General features: G+C 44.9%; 1 protein-coding gene across 1 annotated transcript in view; it reads right to left on the bottom strand.

Annotated features, from left to right (window-relative positions):
• The window catches only part of LOC144494129 (ectonucleotide pyrophosphatase/phosphodiesterase family member 3), a 125343-nt gene that overhangs the window by 87264 nt on the left and 13541 nt on the right, over positions 1–24538 (bottom strand). The window contains exons 2-7 of the mRNA XM_078213724.1: positions 24114–24201; positions 19873–19995; positions 16063–16188; positions 13062–13122; positions 6751–6848; positions 206–285 (exon numbers count right to left, since the gene is read on the bottom strand). Coding sequence (XP_078069850.1) covers positions 206–285; positions 6751–6848; positions 13062–13122; positions 16063–16188; positions 19873–19995; positions 24114–24201 — 576 coding nt within the window. The remainder of the gene's footprint in view (positions 1–205; positions 286–6750; positions 6849–13061; positions 13123–16062; positions 16189–19872; positions 19996–24113; positions 24202–24538) is intronic.

The following is a 24538-nucleotide window of genomic DNA, read 5'->3' as shown; positions in this document are numbered from 1 at the left end:
GACACGGGGAGAATGTGCAAACTCCACACAGACAGTGACCCAAGCCGGGATTCGAACCCGCGTTCCTTGTGCTGTGAGGCAGCAGTGCTGACCACTGCGCCACCGTGCCGCCCTGTCTTTATGATTTTGCTTGCTTTTAATTCTGGGGCAGCACAATCCACAGAACATTGTCAGAAAGTCACCTGGAATTAAAAACAAAACTTACCGTGACGATGGTGTAGTGATTAGGAAATGTTTTAGTCGGGTACATGGCTCTCAGGTACTGGGAATGTGTTCCACAGGTCTCTGGAATAATCACATCATGTTTAATTCTATTTCTAAAGGGTTAAATAAAATGTCATTTTATTTCAGTTGTAGTCTGACAATGTACTCTCAGTTTATTTTGTTTACCATGGTACAAAATTAATTTCCTTGAGTTAAAAAGTGTAGAAACAAGATAATCTGTGGGCACTGCAATCTTGGTACAACTACAAATGCAACCCAAGTCTGGGAATGATCCGACACAACAGGGCAAAGCAAATTAAGACTCTTTGAGATGAAAAATCATTTTGGGCTGACACGTAACTAAGAGTGTGAATGCACAAAATGATGTAGAAACACTGCAGTTTGCCGACACGGTACATGTGGAACACAATTTCATTAAGTCGATCTCAACCAGCTGTGAAATCCAATTGAAAATGTTGGAATTCCCCTAAACCTTATGGTGAAATCTTGGGACCTATTGCTCAGATTTGTTGCGACCAAATTAATCCTCAATCCTAATTATAGATTAATTCTGAGGGAATATGTGTGAAAAATAAAGTTACTCCTGCATTTTGTGGCAAAACTCATTTTCAAATGTCTCAAATATTAGGAGGTTAGGGCCGATTTGACCATTTATTGTTTGGTATATTGAATCGCCTGTCCAGAGTGCAGAGTGGAAAATTGGACAAGGAGCTTTGCAGCCCAAGGCAGGACCTGTGTGCTTTTCTGTCCATTCATTCAAATAGATGGAAAATCAGGTTCCCCCATTACAAGCATGCAATTCGACCTGGTGACCCTTTATACGCAAGTACTCCAGAGCAAAATCTATCTTTCATTCCTTGTGCATTCTTAGGCCAGAAATCCCTGGCCTCCCATCAGCAGGTTTCTTGGAGGAGAGAGGCAGCGTGTCATTCCCCAGCGACAGGATCTTCTAGTCCCGCTGTTGCCAGTGGGATTTCCCATTGTAGCCACCCACGCCGCGGGAAACCCACGGCAAGTGTATGCAGCCAACAGGACCAGAGAATCTGTTGCTAACGAACAGTCGGAGAATTCCAACCTTAACTTTAGTAAAGCTGATTTTTTTTTTTAATTGCATCAAAATTTACAAGTTATTTGAAAATTAAACAATGTTGCATTTTTCTTTAAATATGATTCTGGTCAGTCACGCTGCCTGAAATTTACTATTCGCAGGAATGTACCTGGGGATTGAAATTCCAGGATCCTGCTCCATCAATGGAAGCGCCATGGAATGAAGTCCCACTCGGGAATGCGTTAATGACTTTCTTCCTGCCCCAAGATACTGTGATCATATCCATTGTTGGCATGCACCTGGAGATGTCCCCCCTTGTGAGGGAAGGATATGACCATGTAGAGGTGGTCCTGGATGGCCAGGGTGGGGTTAATAATCGAATCAGATGATCTGATTTAAGGTACTGTCATTTATCCCAATGATCAGGTTCAGGGAAGTGTAAAAAGACACAGCCCTGAAGGATATTGTTACTACATTCAGTCTCCTCTTAGAAAGGGAGGTATGGAATGGCCTGGTCAGTTTTTCCAAAGTTACACTGTGAGATCTGTTAAAGGGCTGACCACCTGAGATGGACCCAAGCTTGCGGGATTCCTAAGCAAAGTCGCTGCGAGTATGTGCTATTGTTTAGAGATTTAATAAAGGTCTTTCACATTTAGTGACATGGTATCCAAGCTGTTGTATGCTATCAATATCAAGAGTAGGTACAGAGCTTTTAGACCCAAAAGTGGAGTCTTACACCAGGGAGGACAACCTCATTATTGGAGTATATATCTTAACACCGAGAAAGACTCTTTAACGCTTTTGCTGTATCCGAAGTACATTTATATGCCTCCCAGAAAGTCATCAAAAAACAGGCAGACAAGCACAATGAGAACCAAACTCTCCAGGCAGGAGAACAGGTCCTGTTGACATAATTCTAGAAATCCTAGAAAAAACAGATTGATGCCCACCATTTGAATAACGCACTGACTTTCATGCAACAACCTTCACCATTTTATTTTGAAGCAGTGGGAATTCTGAGAAGCTGAGGAAGTTTATACACTCAGCAATAAATTCCTTTCTTTCATGGAGACCCATCCACTAGACCCAGGGCAGACAAGGAAGTTAGGAATCTCTCAGTTCTTCACAAAGTAAGATCAGTGGTGGCAGATAGAGATGGCAATGCAGCAAATGATGACCATCCCAATAAAGATCTGCTGGATCTGAATTGGCTCTGCGCAGAGTGATGAGGAAGAACCCTTGCAGTACTCAGTGAGCTCTCGGAGGCTATGGTCTGAGAGGATGATTTGTTTTTCCTGTTGATGGCTTCACTTCTTGACAACTGTGTTGTATTTTTATAGGAGTCAGCTGCATTTTTAGTGGTTGAGCAGCTCAGATCTTAGTAGGCATTCTGTATTTGGATTTCCAGAAAGCATTTGACAAGGTGCCATATCAAAGATTATTGCAAAAAATAAACATTCATGTTGTAACATTTTAACCTGAATTGAAAATTGGCTGGCTGGCAGAAAACAGAGAGCATGCATAAATGGGTCTTTTTCTGATTGGCAGGATGTGATCAGTGGAGTCCCGCTGGGTCTGTGCTGAGGCCTCAACTTTTTACACATTATATCAATGACTTAGATGAGGGAAGCAAAGACATGTTAGTTAAATTTGCAGATGACACAAAGTTAGGTAGGAAAGCATGCTGTGAAGAAGACGTACAGAGTTTGCAGGTGGACATTGATAGATTGAGTGAGTGGGCAAAAATTTGGCTGATGGGGTATAATGTGGGAAAATGTGAAGTGGTTCGTTTTGGCAAGAAGAATAAAAAAGCAGATTATTATTTAAATGGAGAACGACTACAGAATGCTACAGTGCAGAGGGATTTAGATGCTCTAGTGTATGAGTTTTAAAAAATTAAGCAGAAGCAACATGTAATCAAGAAGGCTAATGAAATACTATCCTTTATTGCAAGAGGAATTGAACATAAAGGTATGTTATGCTTCAGTTAAATAGGGCATTGGTGAGACTGCTTCTCAAATACAGTGTGCAGTTTTGGTCTCCTTATTTAAGGGAAGATGTAAATGTGTTGGAGGATGTTCAGAGGAGGTACATTAGATTGGTACCTGGTATGAGCAGGTTGTCTTGTGAGGATAGATTGGACAGGCTAGGCTTGTTTCCACTGGAGTTTAGAAAAGTGAGGGTAAATTGATTAATGTATATAAGACCCTGAATGGTATTGACAAGGCTGACAGTGAAAGGATGTTTCCCCTTGTGGACGGATCCAGAACAAGGGGTCACTAATTCACAACTAGGAGCTGCTTTTATAGGACAGAGATGAGGAGAATGTTTTTCTCTCAGAGGGTCATGCAACATTGGTTAGTTCACATAGGTTTAGGGGTAATGTATTAGCTTGAATAGAGGATTGGCTAACCAACAGAAATTAGAGAGTTGGGATAAATAGGTCTTTTTCTGGCTGGCAAGATGGATGCTGCAGGGTTCAGTCCTCTGACCCCAACTATTTATAATCTATATTAATGACTTGGAAACGGGGATAGTAGGTACCATAGTCAAATTTGCAGGTGAAACTAAAATAGGTGGGATAGTGAGTTGTGATATTGAAGTAAGAAATTTACAAATGGATAAGTTAACTGAATGGGGTAAAATAGATGGAGTTTAACATGGATAATTGTGATGTTATGCATTTTGGCAGGAAAAATACAAAGGCAAATTATTATCTGAATGGAAAGAAACTTCAGACTGCTTCAGTGCAGAGGGATTTGGGTGTTTTCATTCATGACCCGCAGAAAACTAATATGCAGGTACAGCAAGTAATAAGAAAGACAAATTAAATCTTGGCATTTATTGCTAAAGGAATAGAATATAAAAGTATGAACTGTGGCTGCTACTGTACAAAGCATTAGTGAGAATACTAGTACAATGAATTACTTTAGCACTGTGGAGGCCACACATTGTTTCACTGTGGCACACTGTATCACCACCTGTCAGCTCCAACATGGCTCACATGTCATGCCTCTTGGGAAGGTCTCATGGATGGTCCCCTCGTGCTGGAAGCTAATGAAGGAGCACTATCCTGATGTCACACAGCCTAACCAGAATATGCATCCATGAAGATCAAGACAGCGTAGTCGCTTGTCATCTGCAACCAACAATGGCAAACCTGCAAGATGGGCCCTGTACAGGTGCTACTTCAAAGGTCAGGCACTCATTGCATATAAAGCAATATTTAAGAGCTTCTGCTATGACAAGTGCCAAGTGCATGAAAGTACTCTGAAGTAATTTTGGAGGTGTTATGGTGCACTCTGGGTTCTGACAGGGAGAATTGCTGTGCATGGGAAAGGCAGAACATTTGGTGACCTGTCCATAGAAAGGCTCCAACAAGTTTGGAGGCAGCAGTCATGATGCCTGTGGCTCTGCAGCACAACAGGGAGATGGAGCAGAGGCTGCAGAGAGGGTATACTCTGTGTATTGCCCCCTGCCAACTTGGAACTGGACACTTTCTTGCCTCTTATTAGTGACAGGAGGCTGTCTGGCAGGCCAGTCAGTACATCCAGTACCTCAGTGTGCATGTCCATTAGCATTCTCCCAAATGGTTCTCATCTGCAGAACTCATCCTCTGGTGAGCTGTTAAATGGACCATCCTTTATCCCCGGCCAGCCTGTAGCCCACTCATGACCGGTTGACTCATCATGTGCTGATCTCAGTCTTATACCTGCCCCTGAAGTATATGAGGTATTTGAGTTGCAGGCCGTGTGTCAGATCAAGTGACAGTGCCTCTTTGTCAGTGCTGCTCTCTTCCCGCCCTCTGGGACTCTTGTGGCTGGCCAGGTGGAAGTTCTTGGGTGTCTGAAAACAGGGACTCAGAAGAGGAAAGTGGGAATGGGGGAGGAAGATTGAGGTGGGAAGCAGGAGATCCATGGTCACATCATCTGCAGCTGGCTCATTATTCCGGATAGCAGGATAAGGATGAACTGTTATTTGAGAAGGGCACAAGAAAGGAAAATGCCATAATTGTCAGTGCTCTCGGTGATGTTGGGTGCCATACGTCCCATCGCAGCTGGCCCCATAACACTGGGAACCATTTTGTTCATGAGGCACCGGAGATGTGGATGCCCTTGTCCCTTGCTTGCTCTTTCCCTGCTGTTGTGTTTCACCTTGTATGCAAGAAAGAGGGCAGGTTGTCAGTGATTAGGCAACACTGTGTGTATGTGATGTGCTTGCCAGGACTCGTAACTGGAGGCATGTGGACGCAGCGAGAGTTGGGTGCGAGGCTGGCATCATCAGAAGGTGTGTGAGGGTGAGGTGGAGTCTCTGAATGTTAGCATGAATCCTGAGCTCCAGTGAGTATTGCCGGGTAAGTGTTGGGGTTTGCTGCATTGAGCAGCATGAAAGGCTGGTTTTATGTGGGGGGAGTAGGAGATATTTTACAAAGAGACATTCACTCACCTTGACCACCCAGGTGAGATCATTAGACTGTTTGTAGCACAGCTGTCAGGTCCTTGGTTCCAGACTCCAAAGGCTGACCCTCCAAGTCACCTGCCCCCATTTACTAATGACAGCAGTCCTTCGGGGCTTCTAGTCCCATCTCCCATCCCCACTCCAGTGATCCATGGTGTCTCTCCTCCTGCCCACCTCCAACACTATTTTCGCTACCACCGCACCTATCACTCTCGAACTTCCTTTTCGCACGTTGATCCATTTTCCATTTTTAAATATCCGGCAAGCTTCTTCATTGCAGCTTCCCTTTAAGAATGACCTCCCATCTTTAGACATCTTCTCGCTTTACATAATCTAATTACAAAAGTCTCTGGCTCCTTACTCAGCACAGAGGCTGCAAGCAGTAAAGAACCCATTTAGCCTCATGTCACAATCAGAGCACTGAGGTGGGAGCACCAAGTTTAGTACCAACAGAATGGGGATGGGCAGGTCGCGAATCACCGAGTGAATGTTTAATCCCTTGTGTCTGGCTTAAAACTCAATTCCATAATGTCTCAAAATAGTATCATTTTTTGTCTTACAATTTTATCAGAGAAGTGGTTAGAATTTCAGTTTGCATTTTTCAAATTAGGATTTCGTCACTATTATTTAAAAACAAAGCATATCTCAAGGATGTTTTTAGCATTTTGAAAAATTACATTTGAATGCATTTTCCAGATAATTATAACAGATTTAGAAAGTTTAAATTGGGGAAAAGAACAAGCGGATTGAAACTGTGCTGTATGTTATTGGTAATGTAACACATTGTACAGAAATCCTTTTTTTATGAAGACATTAATCCATTTATTATTGCTTTGTTAAGATAGCTGGCAGGAGAGGTTCCTATAGATGGGTTAGTATTTGGGGTATAACTATCATACAGCACAATATCAACTCTAACAGTTGAACAGTGTTTATTCTAACAGAGTAGGATTTTGAGAGTGAGCATGTATTCCAACTGGTTGGAGGCTTTCAGTTTGCTTCTGTTTTTAGTTACTTACTGAGTTTCTCAATAACTGGTAGCAAGCTGTACCAGGTCTTTAAATACTCGGCTCTGAAACCATCCAATGAAACCAAGATCAAAGGTGGGCGAGAAAACCTGAAATCAAGGATCACAAGTTATATTATTTCTGTATAATTTACAATGGTGTAATAAAGGATACATCAGACCCTTTTTCTCACACTAAGTTCAACAGGGAACCTAATAAGCTGGGCAAACTGTTCAAGGTCAGCTTGTAAAAAGAGTACAAACACTAACAATTGCGCATCGGCATATGGTTTGCTGCATCTGCAACCTTACAGAATAAAAGCCACAAAATGTATTAGCTTGCATATTCCCAGCCTCAAATCACTGGTCATGCAGTAAAGTTCATCCAGGACCTGATACAAGACATCCCAGCCTACCCTCTGCATTTCCAAGGTTGCTTGTTTAAGGCAGAACTTCACTTTGCACAAGATATGGGGTGGAATTTAATGCCCTCCCCGTGGTGAATTTGGTGGCATGGGGCATTAAATTCAGTGAGAGAGTGGCAAATGGGATTGCTGCCACCTTCTCACTTCTGTCCCTATTAAATCCACAGCCGGAAGGCTGGAGGACAGCCTTCCTGTGCTGCCAACTATTGAGGCCCACAACTGGGCAATCAATGCCCATGTAATGTCCTCATCCCATGTCTGCTGGTATTTACCCAGAGGGGACTCACCATTCAGCATCAACTTTCAAGATAGAGGGAAAGCCGCTCATTCAAAGGCATTCAACGTCTGATTGAGGAACCTGGCATCGGGAAGGAAAGCGAGGTGGGGGGCACCACTGAAAGCTATCTCTTGCCTTTGCTGCTGACCCCCCCCCCCCTCCTCCATGACCCCACCTGCAATACCCCTTCTACCATCAGCCACCTGTGGCCCCTCACTGATCCTGAGCTTTGGCATGGTGCATTGCCAGCAACAGCTGCCACCTTCCTGGTTGCACTTTCTGCAATGACATCTGCTAGTTTCTAATTGGTCGACAGCTCTCTGCAACTGGGACTCATACCCCTGTGTCCTTTATCCCAGTGTAGGCTCACCACTGCCAATTTAAGTGCCTGAGAGACAATTAACATGGCAGACTTTTCAGAAAAGAGGTAATGTGGTGCAGATGAGACACCCCCCCCCCCCCCCCCCCCCCCGCCCCCATCACCTCCATTAAATATCAACCCTGGTCTCTGGCAACATAAGAGGTGAGGTCGGAGAAAGGAATTCCTTGGTTGGCAACTTCTTTGGCCCCCGTCAGAATATCGTCTGATAGGAATCCAAGAACAAATGAAATAGGAGCAGGAGTAGAATATATGGGCTTTCAAACCTGCTCCAGCGTCCAATACGAACACAGCTGAATCTCTAGGTCAACACCATGTTCCAGCCTATTTCCATAACCTTGGGTGCCTAAAAGTATATCGAACACAGGCTTGTATATGCTCAACAACTGACTAACCATAGATCTCTTTGAGTTAGAGCATTCCAATGATTCACAATTCTCTGAGTGAAGACATTTCTCCACATCTTAGATTTAAATGACTGATTCCCTATCCTAAGACTATTCCTGGGAAACAGCCTGTCAGCATCTAACTTGTTAAGCCCTCTAAGTATTTTAGGTATTTGAATGAGATCATCTCTATTCTTCTAAACTTCAGAGAATTTACTCAATTTACTCAATCTCTTCTCGTAGGAATAGCACCATCATCCCAGGAATCAAACTTCTGTTGCACCCCTCCAAGGCAAGTACATGTTTCCTTTGGTAAAGAAATCAAAATTCTATCTAGTTCTCCAGAGACAGGATTTTCAGAACCCACCTTGCCACCAAAAATATTGGGCCCGATTTTACCATTGGTCGGGCCCATTTTTGGGCACGAAAACTTGGTAAAGTCGGGCGTGAGGCGATTAATGCAATCTGCGCAGATGCCTACTTTACCAAGGCCCGAAAATGGCCGCAATCCAAACCGCTCCCAAAACGGGCGCAACGGCAATTTAAATGTATTTGTATGCATTGAAATTGAATTAATGAGATGGGGGGGGCAGGCAGGCCAGATCATTCTCTGGCGGGGGAGGCGGGGCACGGGGGGAGGCCCGATCATTCTCTGGTGGGGGGAGGTCGGGCGGGAGGCCTGATCGTTCTCTGGTGGGGGGGGAGGGAGGAGGGAGGCGGGTCAGATATATCTCTGGTGGGGAGTGGAGGGGAAAGGGAGGCCCAATCGCTCACTGGTGGGGCTGGGGGAGGGAGGCCAGATGGATCTCTGGTTGGGGGGAGGAAATGAGGGAGGCCAGATGGATCTCTGGTGGGGAGGAATGGAGGGACAGGGGCAGGGGGACTGCTGCCACTCTGTGGGCAATCGGTGGGGGGGGGGGAGGGCACAGGGGGTCATGATCGGTCTGGGTAGCGGGGGGGTGGATAAGGATGGACAGTTATGTTGTGGGGGTGGGGCGATGTGTGTGGGGGTGGGGCGATGTCTGTGGGGGCCATCGCTCCCACTTTTCACTCCCGGGCCGCTTTATCCGCTTTTTGCGGCTGGGAGTGATGTGACAGGGGCGCATTTTTCAAAATTTTTTTTCATTGCGCATGCGCAGTTCAAAGCTCCGATTGGAGCTGCAGTGTTTCGGGCGTGATAAGCCACACCCACAGCGCGATTCAGACTCACGATTTTTTTTCAGGCTAAGTGCATATGGGGTTCACCTGAGAGCAGTTTTCCAAGTCGGATCTGAATTGCGCCCAGATACAGCACTTAGAATCAAAATGGTAAAATTGGGCCCATTGTCAGGTAATATATCCCCATCAATGCCAGCAGCCCTGCAGCTATTTAACGCTCCATGGAGCATTAATCCCTTACTCTTATACTCCAACCTTCTGCAATAAAGGCAAATATACCATTTGCCAGTTGCTTACTGTACTTGCATGTTACCTGTGATGCATGTACAAGGATAGTCAAACCTTTATACATACCAATATTTACTAATCTCTCACCATTTAAAATTATTCTGCTTTTCCATTTTTCAAACCAAATTCTCACACTTTTCAATATTATATCCGATCTGGTATCCTCTTGCCCAACCACTCAACTTGTCTATATCCCTTACAACCTCTTTGCATCCTACTCACCACTTATTTCCCCACTTAATTTTGTATCATCAGCAAACTTAGATCACCCAGTCCCCTCATCCATTTCATTGATAGAGATTATAAATTCAAAGGGCCTGATACTGACCCTTTCAGCAATCTACTAGTTACACCTATCATCCTGCAAATGTCCCATTTATCCCCGCTCTGTTTTCTATTCAATAACTAATCCTCAGTCCATGCTAATGTGTTATCCCCCAACCTCAGATAGGTAATGTATGTGTAACAACCTCTTGCGCGGCACCTTATCAAAAGCTTTCTGAAATTCAAATATACTACATCTACTGGTTTTGCCTTATCTTTCCTGTTAATTATACCGTCAAAGTTCCCTTGTTCATTTGACAAGACAACTTCCCTTTCATAAGTTTCAATCAACTGCCTAATCGAATTAGGATTTCCTAAATGCCCTGTTACCATATCCTTAATTTTCAAAAATTAATTTTCAGGATATGGGTGTCGCTGGCTAGACCAGTATTTATTGCCCATCCCTAGTTGCCCTTGAGAAAGTGGTGGTGAATTGCCTTCTTGAACCACTGCAGTCCCTGAGGTGGAGGTACACCCACAGTACTAAATAATAGATTCTAACATTTTACCTGGTACTGATGTCAGGTTAATTGGCATACAGTTCTCTATTTTCAATCTCCCTTTTGATCAGTGGGGTTATATTTGCTTCCTTGAAATCCAAAGGGCCCATTCTAGAATCAAGAGGATTCTGGAAGATTAAAACCAATGCATCTTCTATCTCAACAGGCATCTCTTTTAAAACCCTCTGATGTAGACTATCAGGTCCAGTGGATTTATTGGTTTTTAGGCCAATTCATTTCCCAAGTACTGTTCTATATTTATGCTCTGTCCAACATTGGCCCATAACTTCCTGGTTCTCCAGCGCCGCATTTTCTGGATACCACAATAATGTGCTGGAGAATCCCTCTGCGAAGTTCCCATTTAAGGGTTTTTAAGAGCCAACTTCCCCTGGACAATTGCGCTATGCTGGGAACCATCCAACAAAGTGGTTTAAATTGCTAACTTCGGATAGTTCTGCCAGTTTTACTCTGAAAGTTACTCTGAAAGAATTAGAAGGATAAAAGCACTTCTAACTCCAGAGTACTTTAAACACACAGACTGAGCCCAACATGGGACACCCCGCACACCCATGACTCCCTAAGCGACCCAGCACCCTACTCCCACCAGCACTCCCACCCCTGACTCCTAGGGGAACGCCTACACCACAGCCAAGCAAACTTCGACACGACACCAGACACCCCCTCCCCCTCCTGGCCTGACTCCAATCCCCCAGGTCTGGGTCCAATTTGACTCCCCTCCTCCTCACAGTCTGACATTGATCCCCTCCTCCTCCTCCAGTCCAACACACCTAAGATGCTTTCTCTCTCCCGATTTTATCTCATGACTTATAATCAGGTTTAACAGATGTGCTTTGCCATTTTGTCTTTCTTTTCTAAAAAAACAAGTACAGCGACAGTTCCTAACCTTGGTTACCCTGCAACCACATCTCAGTGATGGTTACGAGGTCAAATGCATTTGTCTCCCTTTTTTTGCTATTAATTCAAGTGACAGGGCCTCTGACAGCAGGTGACAATGTTGTGGGAGAGCACTGAGCAGACGAATTGTTTGGCCCAGGTGGGCCTCTTCCTTTCAGGAGCAACGTCTTTGACAATCTGAGGGGCAGAGACAGATGCCATGAGGCGAGGGAGAAAACAGCAAGGATGAGTCCAGGGCTTCAGAGTAGCAGGAGCCTAGGGTAGCTTAAAGCCCTTAATGTGGCTAATAAGTCAGGAAGGGAATTGGAAACCTAGTCAAACCAACTGACAGCACTCTTAATCTGAGAAGCCTCATGAGAGAGAGAGAGTGAGAGAACAGGACTGCAGCCCAGGAGCTGTACAGCAAAACAAGCCTGATGAGGGGTATGTTGGAGAGCCAAGACTCCAAGAAATCTGAAGCATTAGCAGTGAGTATTCTGTAAGTAGCTTGTTTCTTGGAATCATGCTTTTTCTTGCGGGTTGATATTGCTTTGCTGCTAGTGGAATGAACAAATCTTCTTTTATAACTTTTGTGAAGTCTGTGTGCTTAACCCACTTATTCGTCCGTCTTGTTACAAATTATTTGTGTATTCAGATATAGTACCTTTAATTTTGATCCTTATTATTTTTCTCTGATGTGACCTTGGTCAATATTCTTCATTAACATTGTCAGGAAGGGGAAAGAACAGAGTTTAACACAGTCTGTTGATTTTACCAAAATGGCTACTCTGTTCATCTCTCCTAAGACTTGTAGGGCGCGATCTTACCTTCCGTTCACGCCACGCACCTGCTGCAGTGAGGTCGGAGAATTTGGAGGCCAGCCAAATCTCCGTTCACTGCAGCGGGATGGGAAATTCGCACCAGCGTGAACAGTGATGAGATTCTGGCTGTAGTATTTTTTTCTTACATTAACCTTCCCTCCCCCTTATTAATTTAAAGCCTGATCTGCAGGTATGCCTGGAGAAATGAAATGTGTTTGTCTCCAATCAATTCTTGGTGCAGCTCAACTGGGAGCTGATGCTTGATTCATGTCCTGGAACCCTGCAGAATTCTGCTTGCCTTGCTGTTGGGTCCCTAAACACTTGCCTTTTCCACAATGCTTGGTGCACAAAGAAAGACTTGCTTTTATATCGCACTTTCAATGACATCCAGTGTTCCAAAGTGCTTGATAGCCAATACAATTCTTTTGAGATGCAGTCGCTGTTGTATATGGGAAATGTGGCAGCCATGTGAAAATGAAGAGATAATCTCTTTCGCAATGTTGATTCGTCAGGAAATTAGGCAGAACTCACCTGCTCTTCTAAAAAATAACTATCACAGTATCTTCATTTAATCTCTCATCTCATGGCACCCTCTGACAGTGTAGCACTCCCTCAGTCAAACTTCTAACTCCGAGGTAAGTGTGCCACCATAGTGAATTCCAGGACACTTAAGCATTTGCTTAACTGGGTTACTGTGTAATGACTGTTAGAAAATTGATTATACGCACAAACCAAAATGTACACTGTGCTGACAAATCAAATAATGATTCCCTTGGATGTAACCTGTCCATTTTTATCATTCTAAGTTTCCTTTTCCCTCTGCAACACAAACCATTGAGCTGACAGGTTCTTCAAATTCTAGCATCTCTTACCCTGCTGGACATTGAGGAGCACGGATTTCTTCACATTGATCTTCCACCCAGGGCGTTTCCGCTACACAAGAAATAAAATCACAGAAATTAGCTTTTGAAATTTGCAAGTGGCTCCCACACAGAGTATTTTCAATAAATTGGGTACACTTATTGTTGTATTCATCACCTAGAACCAAATCTACGACTGGCAGGAATCCTATTGTCATAAATACTTATGGGGAGGCGATAGCCTAGTGGTATGATTGCTAGACTATTAATCCAGAAACTAATGTTCTGGGAGAACCTGAGTTCAAATCCCGCCACGGCAGATGGCGGAATTTGAATTCAATAAAAAATATATATCTGGAATTAAGAATCTACTCATGACCATGAAACTATTGTCGATTGTCAGAAAAAAAACATCTGGTTCACTAATGTCCTTTAGAGAAAGAAATCTGCCGTCCTTGCCTGGTCTGGCCTACATGTGACTCCAGAGCCACAGCAATGTGGTTGACTCTCAACTGCCCTCCAAGGGCAACTAGGGATGGGTAATAAATGCTGGCCAGCCAGTGACGCCCAAGTCTCATGAATGAATAAAAAAAAATACTTGACACGAAGAAATAAATCATCAATTTGTGTTTGAACTCAAATTACACCACAAAACCAGCTAACTTCTGTCATTCAATTAATGAGATATATTGCTGAAAAAAAGAGACATGCTGCCGTAACTTCTCATCAGGGCAGTTGGCAAAAATACCGATACCATAAATGGAGAGCAGTCGACTTGGCCTTGCTGGTGGAACCGGAGGCCATTGAGGCTCCCCGGGGAGGCCAAGGGCAAGGGGGGGGTGTCCCTTTGGAAGTGCCACCCTGGCACCTGGACAATGCCAGTCTGGCACCTGGACAATGCCCACCAGGCAGTGTCGCAGTGGGGCCAGTAGGGGTGGGGCCAGTGTGGGGGAAGGGCCTGCTGTCACTCTGCAGGGATCAGTGGGGGAGGAGGGAGAGGGGGCTCGCTGCCACTCGGCAGGGGAAGGCGGTGGATCCGCAATTGGTTGGGGGAGGGCAACGGGTCTGCAATCAATCTGGGTGGTGGGGAGGTCTGCGGGGGCTATATCTCGGGCCGCGGGACCCTGCGATTGCAGGGGAGGAGCTGCTTCAGGCAGCCTGCACTAGCAGGGGCCTGACAGCTCTCTCTTTTCTGTCAGACCCCTGCTACTGCTAATGCGCATGTGCATCATCAGAGGCCTGCACATTCGCACTACCTCCCTCTGCAGGGTTTTGGGCATGTTAAGCCCCGCCCACAGACTTCTGCAGTGGGCAACAGACTTGCCGATATTTTTGCAGGCAGAGTGCGAATGGCGGGAGGAGCGCTAAAAACATGCCCAAAAGTCGGATCTGAAGCTCTCCCAGTTTAAAGACCGCCCAGCACTTAGGAAAAAAATGGTTAAATCGCCCCCGTTGAGTCTACAGATAGCACAGTGGTATTTGCTGGTACCACAACTCTGGAAAAAGGAAATGTTACATTTGAATCTAGATATGATGAGGAAATAAGGCCACATCTCACAGAAAATATTTAGGGCCTGATTTTACCATTTTCATTCTAAGTGCTGAATCTGGGCGTAATGCAGATCCGACTGAGAAATCTGCTTTCAGGCGCCCCCATACGCTCTCAGCCATCTCCAGTCCCATTCGCACTGTGGGTGGGGCTTAGCGCTTAGCGCGGCCGAAACGATTGGAGCTCTGAACTGTGAAAAAAATTTGAAAAAGTGCACCCGTGTCAGATCGCTCCCGGGCCGCAGAAAGCAGAGAAAGCGGCCCGGGAGCAAATATCGGGAGCGAGGGTGCACACACACATCGCTGTCCCCCTTATCCACCCCCCCACTACCCACACACATCGCTGTCCCCCTTATCCACCATCCCGACTACCCACACACATCACTGTTCCCCTTATCCACCCCCAACTACCCACACACATTACTGTCCCCCTTATCAACCCCCCCACTACCCACACACATCACTGTCCCCCTTATCCACCATCCCGACTACCCACACACATCACTGTTCCCCTTATCCACCCCCCCACTACCCAGACCGATCGCCACTCCTGCCACCTCCCCTCCCCACCGATCGCCCGCAGAGTGGCAGCGGTCCCCCCTGCCCCCCACCAGAAATCCATCTAACCCCCCCTCCCCCAACAGAGATCCATCTGTTCCCTCCCCCACCAGTGAACGATTGGGCCTCTCCGCCCCCCCCCCCCCCCCGAGATACATCTTACCCGCCTCTCTCCTCCCTCCCGCCCCCAGACAATAATCTGGCCTCACTCCCCTCCCCCACCCCCCCGAGAATGGTCTGGCCTCACCCCCCCCCTCCCCCCATCATACAACGATCTGGCCTCACTCCCCCCCCCGCCCGACAACAAACTGGCTTCACCCCCCCCCCCCCGCCAAAGAATGGTCTGGCCTTACTCCCCCTCCCCTCCAGTGGAACATCTGACCCGCCTCCTACTCCCTCCCCACCAGACAATGATCAGCCGTCCCCCCCACCACCAGACAACGATCTGCCCTCCCCCCCACTACCAGACAATGAACAGCCCCCCCCCCCCCGCCACCAGACCACGGTCGGCCCTCTCGCCCCCCCCCCCCCCCAAAGATACATCTGACCCGCCTCACTCTCCTCCTCCCCCCCCCCCCAACCAGAGAATGATCTGACCCGCCTCCCTTCTCCCCCCACCACTGATCTGAGTCAGAGGGCCGTAGGAAACACTGAACGCGCCCTTCAGAAGCTGGAGCGTTGTTTTCAGACTTTTATTTAGCAGGTCCAGTACGGCGCGGTTCCGGATTGGCAAACGCAGTGATAAAGGGGGAAATGCTGATAAAGTTGAGCAGGCAGTTCATTAATTCAATTTAAATGCATGCAAATGCGAGGCAATGGTAAAATAGGGCCCTTAATGTAGGTAACTGTCGAGTTAAGCACGTAGGGTTGGGCTGATGATAAAACATGAGCAGTTGAAACTCTTTACCTTTACAAACGGTCTTGTAATCAGTGCAGCAATCACCACGTTTCAAACAATCATCAGAACATGAACAATGGCTCGTGGTTAAACGCGTCTCACCACAGCGGAACTTCGTGCATGTCCAGAGCTTAGCTTAATTACAAAAATATCCAGTTAATCTCGCTTCCTCAGAAGAAAATGCAAACAGTTAGAATGGCAAACATTGAGTATCATGTACCTGTCATTCTGAATTAAAATTGTACCACACCTGAGAAATATGTTAAGGTGTTTAACATACAATAAATCATTGTGTATACAGTGACTTGGTTCATAGTCAAACACTTTTCATATAGGGAGGTCATATTGGCAACAATAATATGAACAACTAGTTAATCTGTTTTCATTTGAGGAAGGGTTATCGGTCAGGAGCCGACAGACAACAGTAGTGGAACCGAGACTGTGGCTGGAATTTTTCAGCACCCCACTCCCCCACCCATCCCCACCCCTCTCCACCCCAGCAGTGGGTTTTCCTGTGGCAAAGGGGGCTCGCTTATTGGCCAGGATCTTTCTGTCCTGCCGAAGTTGATGGCAGTTTGCATGGACTGCCCATGCTGCCACTAGGAAATCTGCAGCGAGGGTCAACTTTGGCGGGACTGTAAAATTGCTCCGGCGGGAAGGACCCAAAAATCCCACCCTTTAACTTTTGTCCAAGACACTGGATCAGGCAATAGAAGCTTAATTTCCTATCTTCCTTTAAGACAAATACACCTGTAAAACAAACACTCACTCCTTTTTACAATCTGGATGTACAATCTGGATAATTGTGGTTAGTTTAGGGATCCTAAAGGAGGCAAGTCTTTGCATTCTGCTTTACTGGATATACCATATGATTTTCTTGACTTTGCTAGATGGGAGAACAAAGATTCTAGCAAACCATAGTTTAAACCATAAACATTTAATCAAGTGAATCAATTTAGTTAAGTGATAGTGAAACTGTTGGAGAAGATTCTTAGGAATAGGATCTATACACATTTGGAACTGAATGGTCTTGTTAGTGACAGACAGCATGGTTTCGTATGAGGGAGGTCATGTCTCACTAATTTAATTGAGTTTTTTGAGGAGGTGTCAAAAATGATTGACGAGGGAAGGGTTGTGGATATTGTCTACATGGACGTCAGTAAGGCATTTCACAAGGTCCCTCATGGCAGGCTGGTGCAAAAGATTAAATCTCATGGGATCAGGAATGAACTAGCTAGATGGATTCACAACTGGCTTGGCGACAGAAGGCAGAGGGTAGCAGTGGGAGGGTGTTTTTCTGAATGGATGTCTGTAACGAGTGGTGGTCCACAGGGATCAGAGCTAGGACTTCTGCTGTTTGTAATATATATAAATGACTTGGAAGAAAACGTAGCTGGTCTGATTAGCAAGTTTGCGGATGATACTACGATTGGCGGAGTTGCAGGTAGTGATGAAGATTGCCAGAGAATACAGCAGGATATAGGTAAGCTGGAAAATTAGGCGGAAAATGGCAGATAGAATTTAATCCGGACAAGTGCGAGGTGATGCATTTTGGTAGATCCAATTTAGGTGGGAGCTATAAAATAAATGGCAGAACCATCAGGAGCATAGACACACAGAGAGATCTGGGAGTACTGGTCCACAGATGGAAAAGAAAGCTTTCATTGGATGGAGCATCAAGTATAAAAGTTGGCAAATTATGTTACAGTTGTATAAAACGTTGATTAGGCCATATTTGGAATACCAAAAGGATGTGCAGGCTTTGGAGAGTATACAGAAAAGGTTTACCAGGATTTTGCCTGGTTTGGAGGGTATTAGCTATGAGGAGAGATTGAATAAACTGGGATTGTTCTCCTGGAAAGACGAAGGCTGAGGGGTGACCTCATAGAAGTGATGCGCATCAATTTGACACGAGGCACAAAGCTTCGGTAAAAGAAGGCTTTTATTAACTAACAATGGAACTATCAGAACTTTAACACACTATCCCAGACTGAAGAGGTCCCGCCCGAGCAGGGGGTCTTATACCTCTCCCAGGAGGCGGAGCCCGACTGGGATGTGCCACAACAGTTACAACCACAGGTGTATCAATCCCACCCTAGCCCAACAACAACATTAGAACAATCCCACAGTGGGAACCAACGATGGTTCACCACAAGAAGTTTATAAAATTATGAGAGGTATAGATAGGCGGAACAGTTGGAAGCTTTTTCCCAGGGCAGAAATGACAATTATAAGGGGGCAAAGTTCAGGATAAGGGGGGAAAGGTTCAGTGGAGATGTGCAGGGGAAGATTTTTTACACAGAAGGTGGTGGGGGCCTGGAATGCACTGCCAAGTGAGGTGGTTGAGGCAGTTACGTTAGCCACATTTAAGCCTTATCTCAATAGGCATATGAACAAATGGGAATAGAGGGATATAAGTGGTTGGTCTTGATAGGACGACATGATCGGCGTAGGCTTGGAGGGTCGAAGGGCCTGACCCTGTGCTGTACTGTTCTTTGTTCTGTTTAAATGGCATTTATGAAAAGTTTTCAAAGTTGTGAAATATTTGAAGAGCAAACAGTCAAAGACTACTCCCATCGACTGGTGAATTGGTGCCGGGGGAATACATTGAGAATCATTGCTTTCAAAACCTATAATATTTTATCACAAGGATCTTTTGAGGGAGAGCCTATAAAATCATTTAAAAGGGATGTTGTTTTTTTTTAATGTCTAAGGATGGTAGGAAAATTGAACCAGCTCAAAAAATCTATTTGAAGAGTTAGCACTTGAATTGTCTCCTCGATAGTTTAATTTTTAATTGCATAGTCTGGATTTTAGTCCAGAGCAAGTTCTGTTCAGGAAATCTGATGTGAGGTCAGGAAACTCAGATCCCAAATGCCCTGTGGTTTTAATCTTCAGATCTCCTTTTAAAAATTTCTACTGGTATCCTGCCCTCAGGCAGCCTGATTGACGGACCGGGAATCTTTTGGGCAGGAAGACTGCTTCAACAGGCCTCAGTCAAGGAGGGCGGGTAGCTCTCGTGGTGGAGTCCCAATAACTGAGGTTCTGGTTTCCGATCACAGGGCGGGGTTTGGTAATGATTATTGGATGTGCAGGTGTTGGTCAGGGGGCTGTTGGCCATGGTGGGGTTGAAATGTCCATATTAGGGGAAACCGATGGTAGTTGGGAGTGAGGAACAGAAAGATCATGGTGAGCGGAGGATGGTGTTACAGAGTAGCTTGATTGGTCTGGCGGGAAGCATTCCTGCTGTTCCTGTTCCACATGCAGCTCTGTAAAGGTACTTACCACGGATTCAGAGCATCTCACATTCTCTTAGCTGCTAGGTTTTTCAAGGTCAGGGAAATCCAGCCAACATGAGTTAATTAATGTTAAAATGAAGGCAAGTGGCACCATTCAAATGACTAACCCACTTTCTATGAATGATTGCTTACCTGTCCCTTGTCTCTCTCTGTTAAAATGAGGAGTGGGTGGATTTGAGATGGGTTGATTTCTGTTTCAATTTGTTTTTAATTTTAACTCTGACCCAACACCAGCTTACCCATTTTTGGGAGTTAAAATTCAGCCCTATGATTCTAAATTATCACTGGTTTATAATGAGTTTTTCCTCAAATAATTTTCCTTTAACAAATCAAAATATATCCCAAGCCATTGTTCAGAAATAGTTACACGAAAGAGCAGAAACTTCTAAACATGTTTCTTACCTCCCAAAATAATATTTTTTCAATAAGAATAACGACAGTGGAAGAAGAGGGAAAGATGAAGCAGTTTTGGAAAAACGATATTTGAAATGTTTGTGAAATTAATCTTTCTGATACGTACCTGGCTGAAGACAGGTTTCTGTAAAATCCCAGCAACAGTTGTCAGTTTCATTACAGAGAACATCACAACGACAGTTCCTGACTTCTTTATCGAAGGGTAGAAAGCATTGGTTTCTGCAGCTAACTGGAAACATTAATTGGTCACTATCTGAGATAATAATAGAGGGCACTATGATGTGTTAGATTAACTCTATTTGTCAAGAAGTGAGTTAATTTTCAACTGAATTTGAGCTTGTCAGATCTAAAGTTACATAAAGGCTGAAAAAAAGGGAACCACTAATTTTTCAGTTGGTAAGTGTACAGTTCATCTGGTGTTGGTCCCCCCACTGATGTAACTGAAGTCAGTATGTTGGTTCCCACAAGCCAAGGTTCCCACTGCTGTTTGCTTCAATGATCCTTTTTGGAATGTAAAAATGTTTTGGACAAGGTTACAGCTAGAGTTCTGATGTTTACATGTTCAGCCCAGAAGTGAGGTAAGACTGGCTTCCCTTGACATTAAGGCAGCATTTGACTGAATGTGGCATCAAGGAGCCCGAGCAAAACTGGAGTCAAAGGGAATCAGGGGGGAAAGAAACTCCACTGCTTGGGTTCATACCTAGCACAAAGGAAGATGGTTGTGGTTTTGGAGCCCAGTTCCAAGACATCACTGCAGGAGTTCCTCAGGGTAGTGTCCTAGGAGCAACTATCTTCAGCTGCTTCATCAATGACCTTCCTCCATCATAAGGTCAGAAGTGGGGATGTTCACCAATCATTGAATAATGTTCAGCATGATTTGTGACTCCTCAGGTACTGAAGCAGACTATGTCCAAATGAACATAGAACATAACAGCGCAGTACAGGCCCTTCGGCCCTCGATGTTGCGCCAACCTGTGAAACCAATCTAAAGCCCATCTAACCTATACTATTCCAATATCATCCATATGTTTATCCAATGACCATTTAAATGCCCTTAATGTTGGCGAGTCCACTACTGTTGCAGGCAGGGCATTCCACGCCCTTACTACTCTCTGAGTAAAGAACCTACCTCTGACATCTGTCCTATATCTATCACCCCTCAATTTAAAGCTATGTCCCCTTGTGCTAGCCATCACCATCCAAGGGAAAAGGCTTTCACTGTCCACCTTATCTAATCCTCTGATCATCTTGTATGCCCCTATTAAGTCACTTCTTAACCTTCTTCTCTCTAACGAAAACAGCCTCAAGTCCCTCAGCCTTTCCTCATAAGATCTTCCCACCATACCAGGCAACATCCTGGTAAATCTCCTCTGCACCCTTTCCAATGCTTCCACATCCTTCCTATAATGCGGCGACCAGAACTGTATGCAATACTCCAACTGCGGCCGCACCAGAGTTTTGTACAGCTGCAACATGACCTCATGGCTCCGAAACTCAATCCCTCTACCAATAAAAGCTAACACACCGTATGCCTTCTTAACAACCCTATCAACCTGGGTGCCAACTTTCAGGGATCTATGCACATGGACACCGAGATCTCTCTGCTCATCCACACGACCAAGTATCTTACCATTAGCCCAGTACTCTGTATTCCTGTTACTCCTTCCAAAGTGAATCACCTCAGACTTTCCCGCATTAAACTCCATTTGCCACCTCCCAGCCCAGCTCAGCAGCTTATCTATGTCCCTCTGTAACCTGCAACATCCTTCCGCACTGTCCACAACTCCACCGACTTTAGTGTCATCCGCAAATTTACTAACCCATCCTTCTACGCCCTCATCCAGGTCATTTATAAAAATGACAAACAGCAGTGGCCCCAAAACAGATCCTTGCGGTACACCACTAGTAACTAAACTCCAGGATGAACATTTCCCATCAACCACCATCCTCTGTCTTCTTATAGCTAGCCAATTTCTGATCCAAATCGCTAAATCACCCTCAATCCCATGTCTCCATATCTTCTGCAACAGCTTAACGTGGGGAACCTTATCAAACACTTTACTGAAATCCATATACACCACATCAACTGCTTTACCCTTATCCAACTCTTTGGTCACCTTCTCAAAGAACTCAATAAGGTTTGTGAGGCACGACCTACCCTTCACAAAACCGTGCTGACTATCCCTAATCAAATTATTCCTTTCTAATGCAACATGGCCTGGACAATATCAAGGTTTGGGTTGGCAAGTAAAAGTGATACTCATGCCAGACAAGTGCCAGGCAATGACAATCTCCAACAAGAGAGAATCTAGCTGTAATGTCTCAGGAACATGGTTTATTACAGAATGCAAAGTAAAACCACTGCCATGTTGTACACACACTAGTCCCTGCCTGGGACTGCAGTTCAGCAGGCCCACTCCTGGGACTGCCTTATAAAAGGCTCAGGTAATAAGTTCCAACTGGGCAGGCCACTGCCTGTTATCAGGGGAACTCATACTCAACGAGCCCCACAGGGAGATCAATCAGTGGACTTTGTGGAGGTTAGCACACCAGCCATCATCCCTTGACATTACCATTGCTGAATCCCACATTATTGACCAGAAAGTGAACTAGATTCATTATATAAATACTGTGGCTACAAAAGCAAGTCAGGGGCTAGGAATCCTTACCAGCAGGGCCTGGTTGCCTAGCCCCAGTTTCCTTAGCTGCCTAAGCAGGTACCTTCATATTGAAGCTCCCTCTCCTTTGTGCTATGGCCTCAGCATTGGCCACCATTAGCCAGGCTGCTGAGCCTCTAGCCCTCTGATTGGGCTGGCAGCTTTGGGGAAGGCGGGGGTGGGTGTATGCTGCTGTTGGTAAAATGTCACCACTTGCCAGAGCAAGGTTGGCTCCCATTTTCAGCCCCACCAGCGAAACTTGATCATCAGTGAACAACAAGCAGAGCAACAATGAGTTAAATTAATTTTGTACACATATATTAAAATAAACAACCAGCCATAGCTGAGCAAACTAACAACCAGTTTCAATTGTGAAATTCTTAATCATGATCTTCAAAAGTGAAACATTTGACCTGCACCAATTGTCTGACTTGGGAAAGAGCTACAGATAAAAGATAATAATCAAAAATGGAATAAAATGATACTAAAAACAAACAAGTTCAATTCACCAGTCAATGAATGATGTGATAAGCAATGCAGGTCAGGAATTCCCAGCTTTAATTCCCAATCTCAGACAGTGTGACACAAAGGGTGGGCTTAATTAACCAGGGTTACATATCTGTTATCTTCTCCTCTTTGATGTAAATGTACCAATCACACAACAAACATTAGTGAAACAATAACGAGTTCCTCTTTATTTGAAGATAAAACTACATGCAAATAATGTTAACAAAAGGCTAAATGTATATGTCTGAGTCCTACCATCTGCTACTATAGACTGAGTTCAAGTCATGAGACAAATACATTAGATCCTATTGAGGTGGCAGTGAGTGACACAAATTTAAGATACAACTCCTTAAAGGTACATACACCTCATGTCACAACAGGTTATATATCAGAACAATGATCGAGATTCTTGCTTCTGACCGCTGTCCAGTTATTGCTGCTGGAAGTGTGGGTGTTGGACAGGATGCTTGGCCTGTGATACCACTGCAGTTGACTAGAGGGCTAGTTAATCTTTTTGACTAAACAAATAAACTAAATCAAATTAACTGAGGGACAAATTAAAAAGGGCAGCCCCCAAAAAGAAGGGAGCCAGCCGAAACAGAAAACAAAACGAAAGGAAACTTAAAACATCGAAGGGCTCAATAATACATCCCAGTCCCTGCGATGCCCAACAAGCATGGAAAGCCTTGATGGTACCCTCGGACACTGCATGCTCCCTCTCCAGGTACACCCAGCTGCAAATTTAGCTATGGTAAAGGGGCAGACAGTCAGGTCAGGAGGGACGACTCCCTTGGTCGCCCACTGCCTGGACCTGTTTATAACAAGTTTGGCCAGGCCCAGGAACAGGTTCACGAGAAAGTCCTCCACCTTCCCCGCCCCCCTCAGCACCGGGTGGACTAGAGGGCCAGTCTAGGCTAAGAAATCATTGTCGAGGCTAATAAATGAATTATGGCCATACATGCAAGGTACCGAAGGACATAAATAATCGTACTCCATATACAGGGGACTGCAGCATTAACTCCCTTGTAAATGAAGGGTCTAATGCCCGTTTGGCTCCCTTTGCAGCAATTGAATGGAGCGGTTGCCAGAACTGCTTCATTGAGGAATTTTGAATAATTGCAGTTGCCGAAGCAGCGGCCCGCCAAAAGTTTTTTAGTGAATTGTGTAAAGAATCAGAACTCACGTGTTCTTTCAACAGGAGCCGGCTGAGGTTTCAGGCCCAGTCCAAGTCCAAGTCCAAGGGATACAACAACAAAACAAACAGCCAGCACCTGCCAAGAAAGCGTTGTCACCACATTAGTTCAACAAGATAACACAGGTAATAATGATGAAGTATCAAATTAAGCCATAACACTTCTGAATTCAGCACGCTGCAACCTTAGGTTCAAAGATGAAAGCGTCTTATCTCATCGAAGATACCCATGCCAGAAATCTTGCAAAATGAATATTTATGAAATAGGTGTGGTACACTTATAGTCCTCTTCTGAAATCAACACCTGATGTAAATTCATGTCTTTCGACATAGTGTCTGCAAGCCTAAAGCACATGATAAGTACAGGAAATTCTCAACTACAACTAATAGTACCTGAGCTAAGGATACTTGGGAAT

The sequence above is a fragment of the Mustelus asterias genome, chromosome 5, assembly GCF_964213995.1.
Source record: "Mustelus asterias chromosome 5, sMusAst1.hap1.1, whole genome shotgun sequence".
In the NCBI taxonomy this organism is placed as follows: Eukaryota; Metazoa; Chordata; class Chondrichthyes; order Carcharhiniformes; family Triakidae; genus Mustelus; species Mustelus asterias.
Note: the sequence above shows the minus strand (reverse complement) of the source record. Positions and strands in the feature narration are given on the sequence as shown.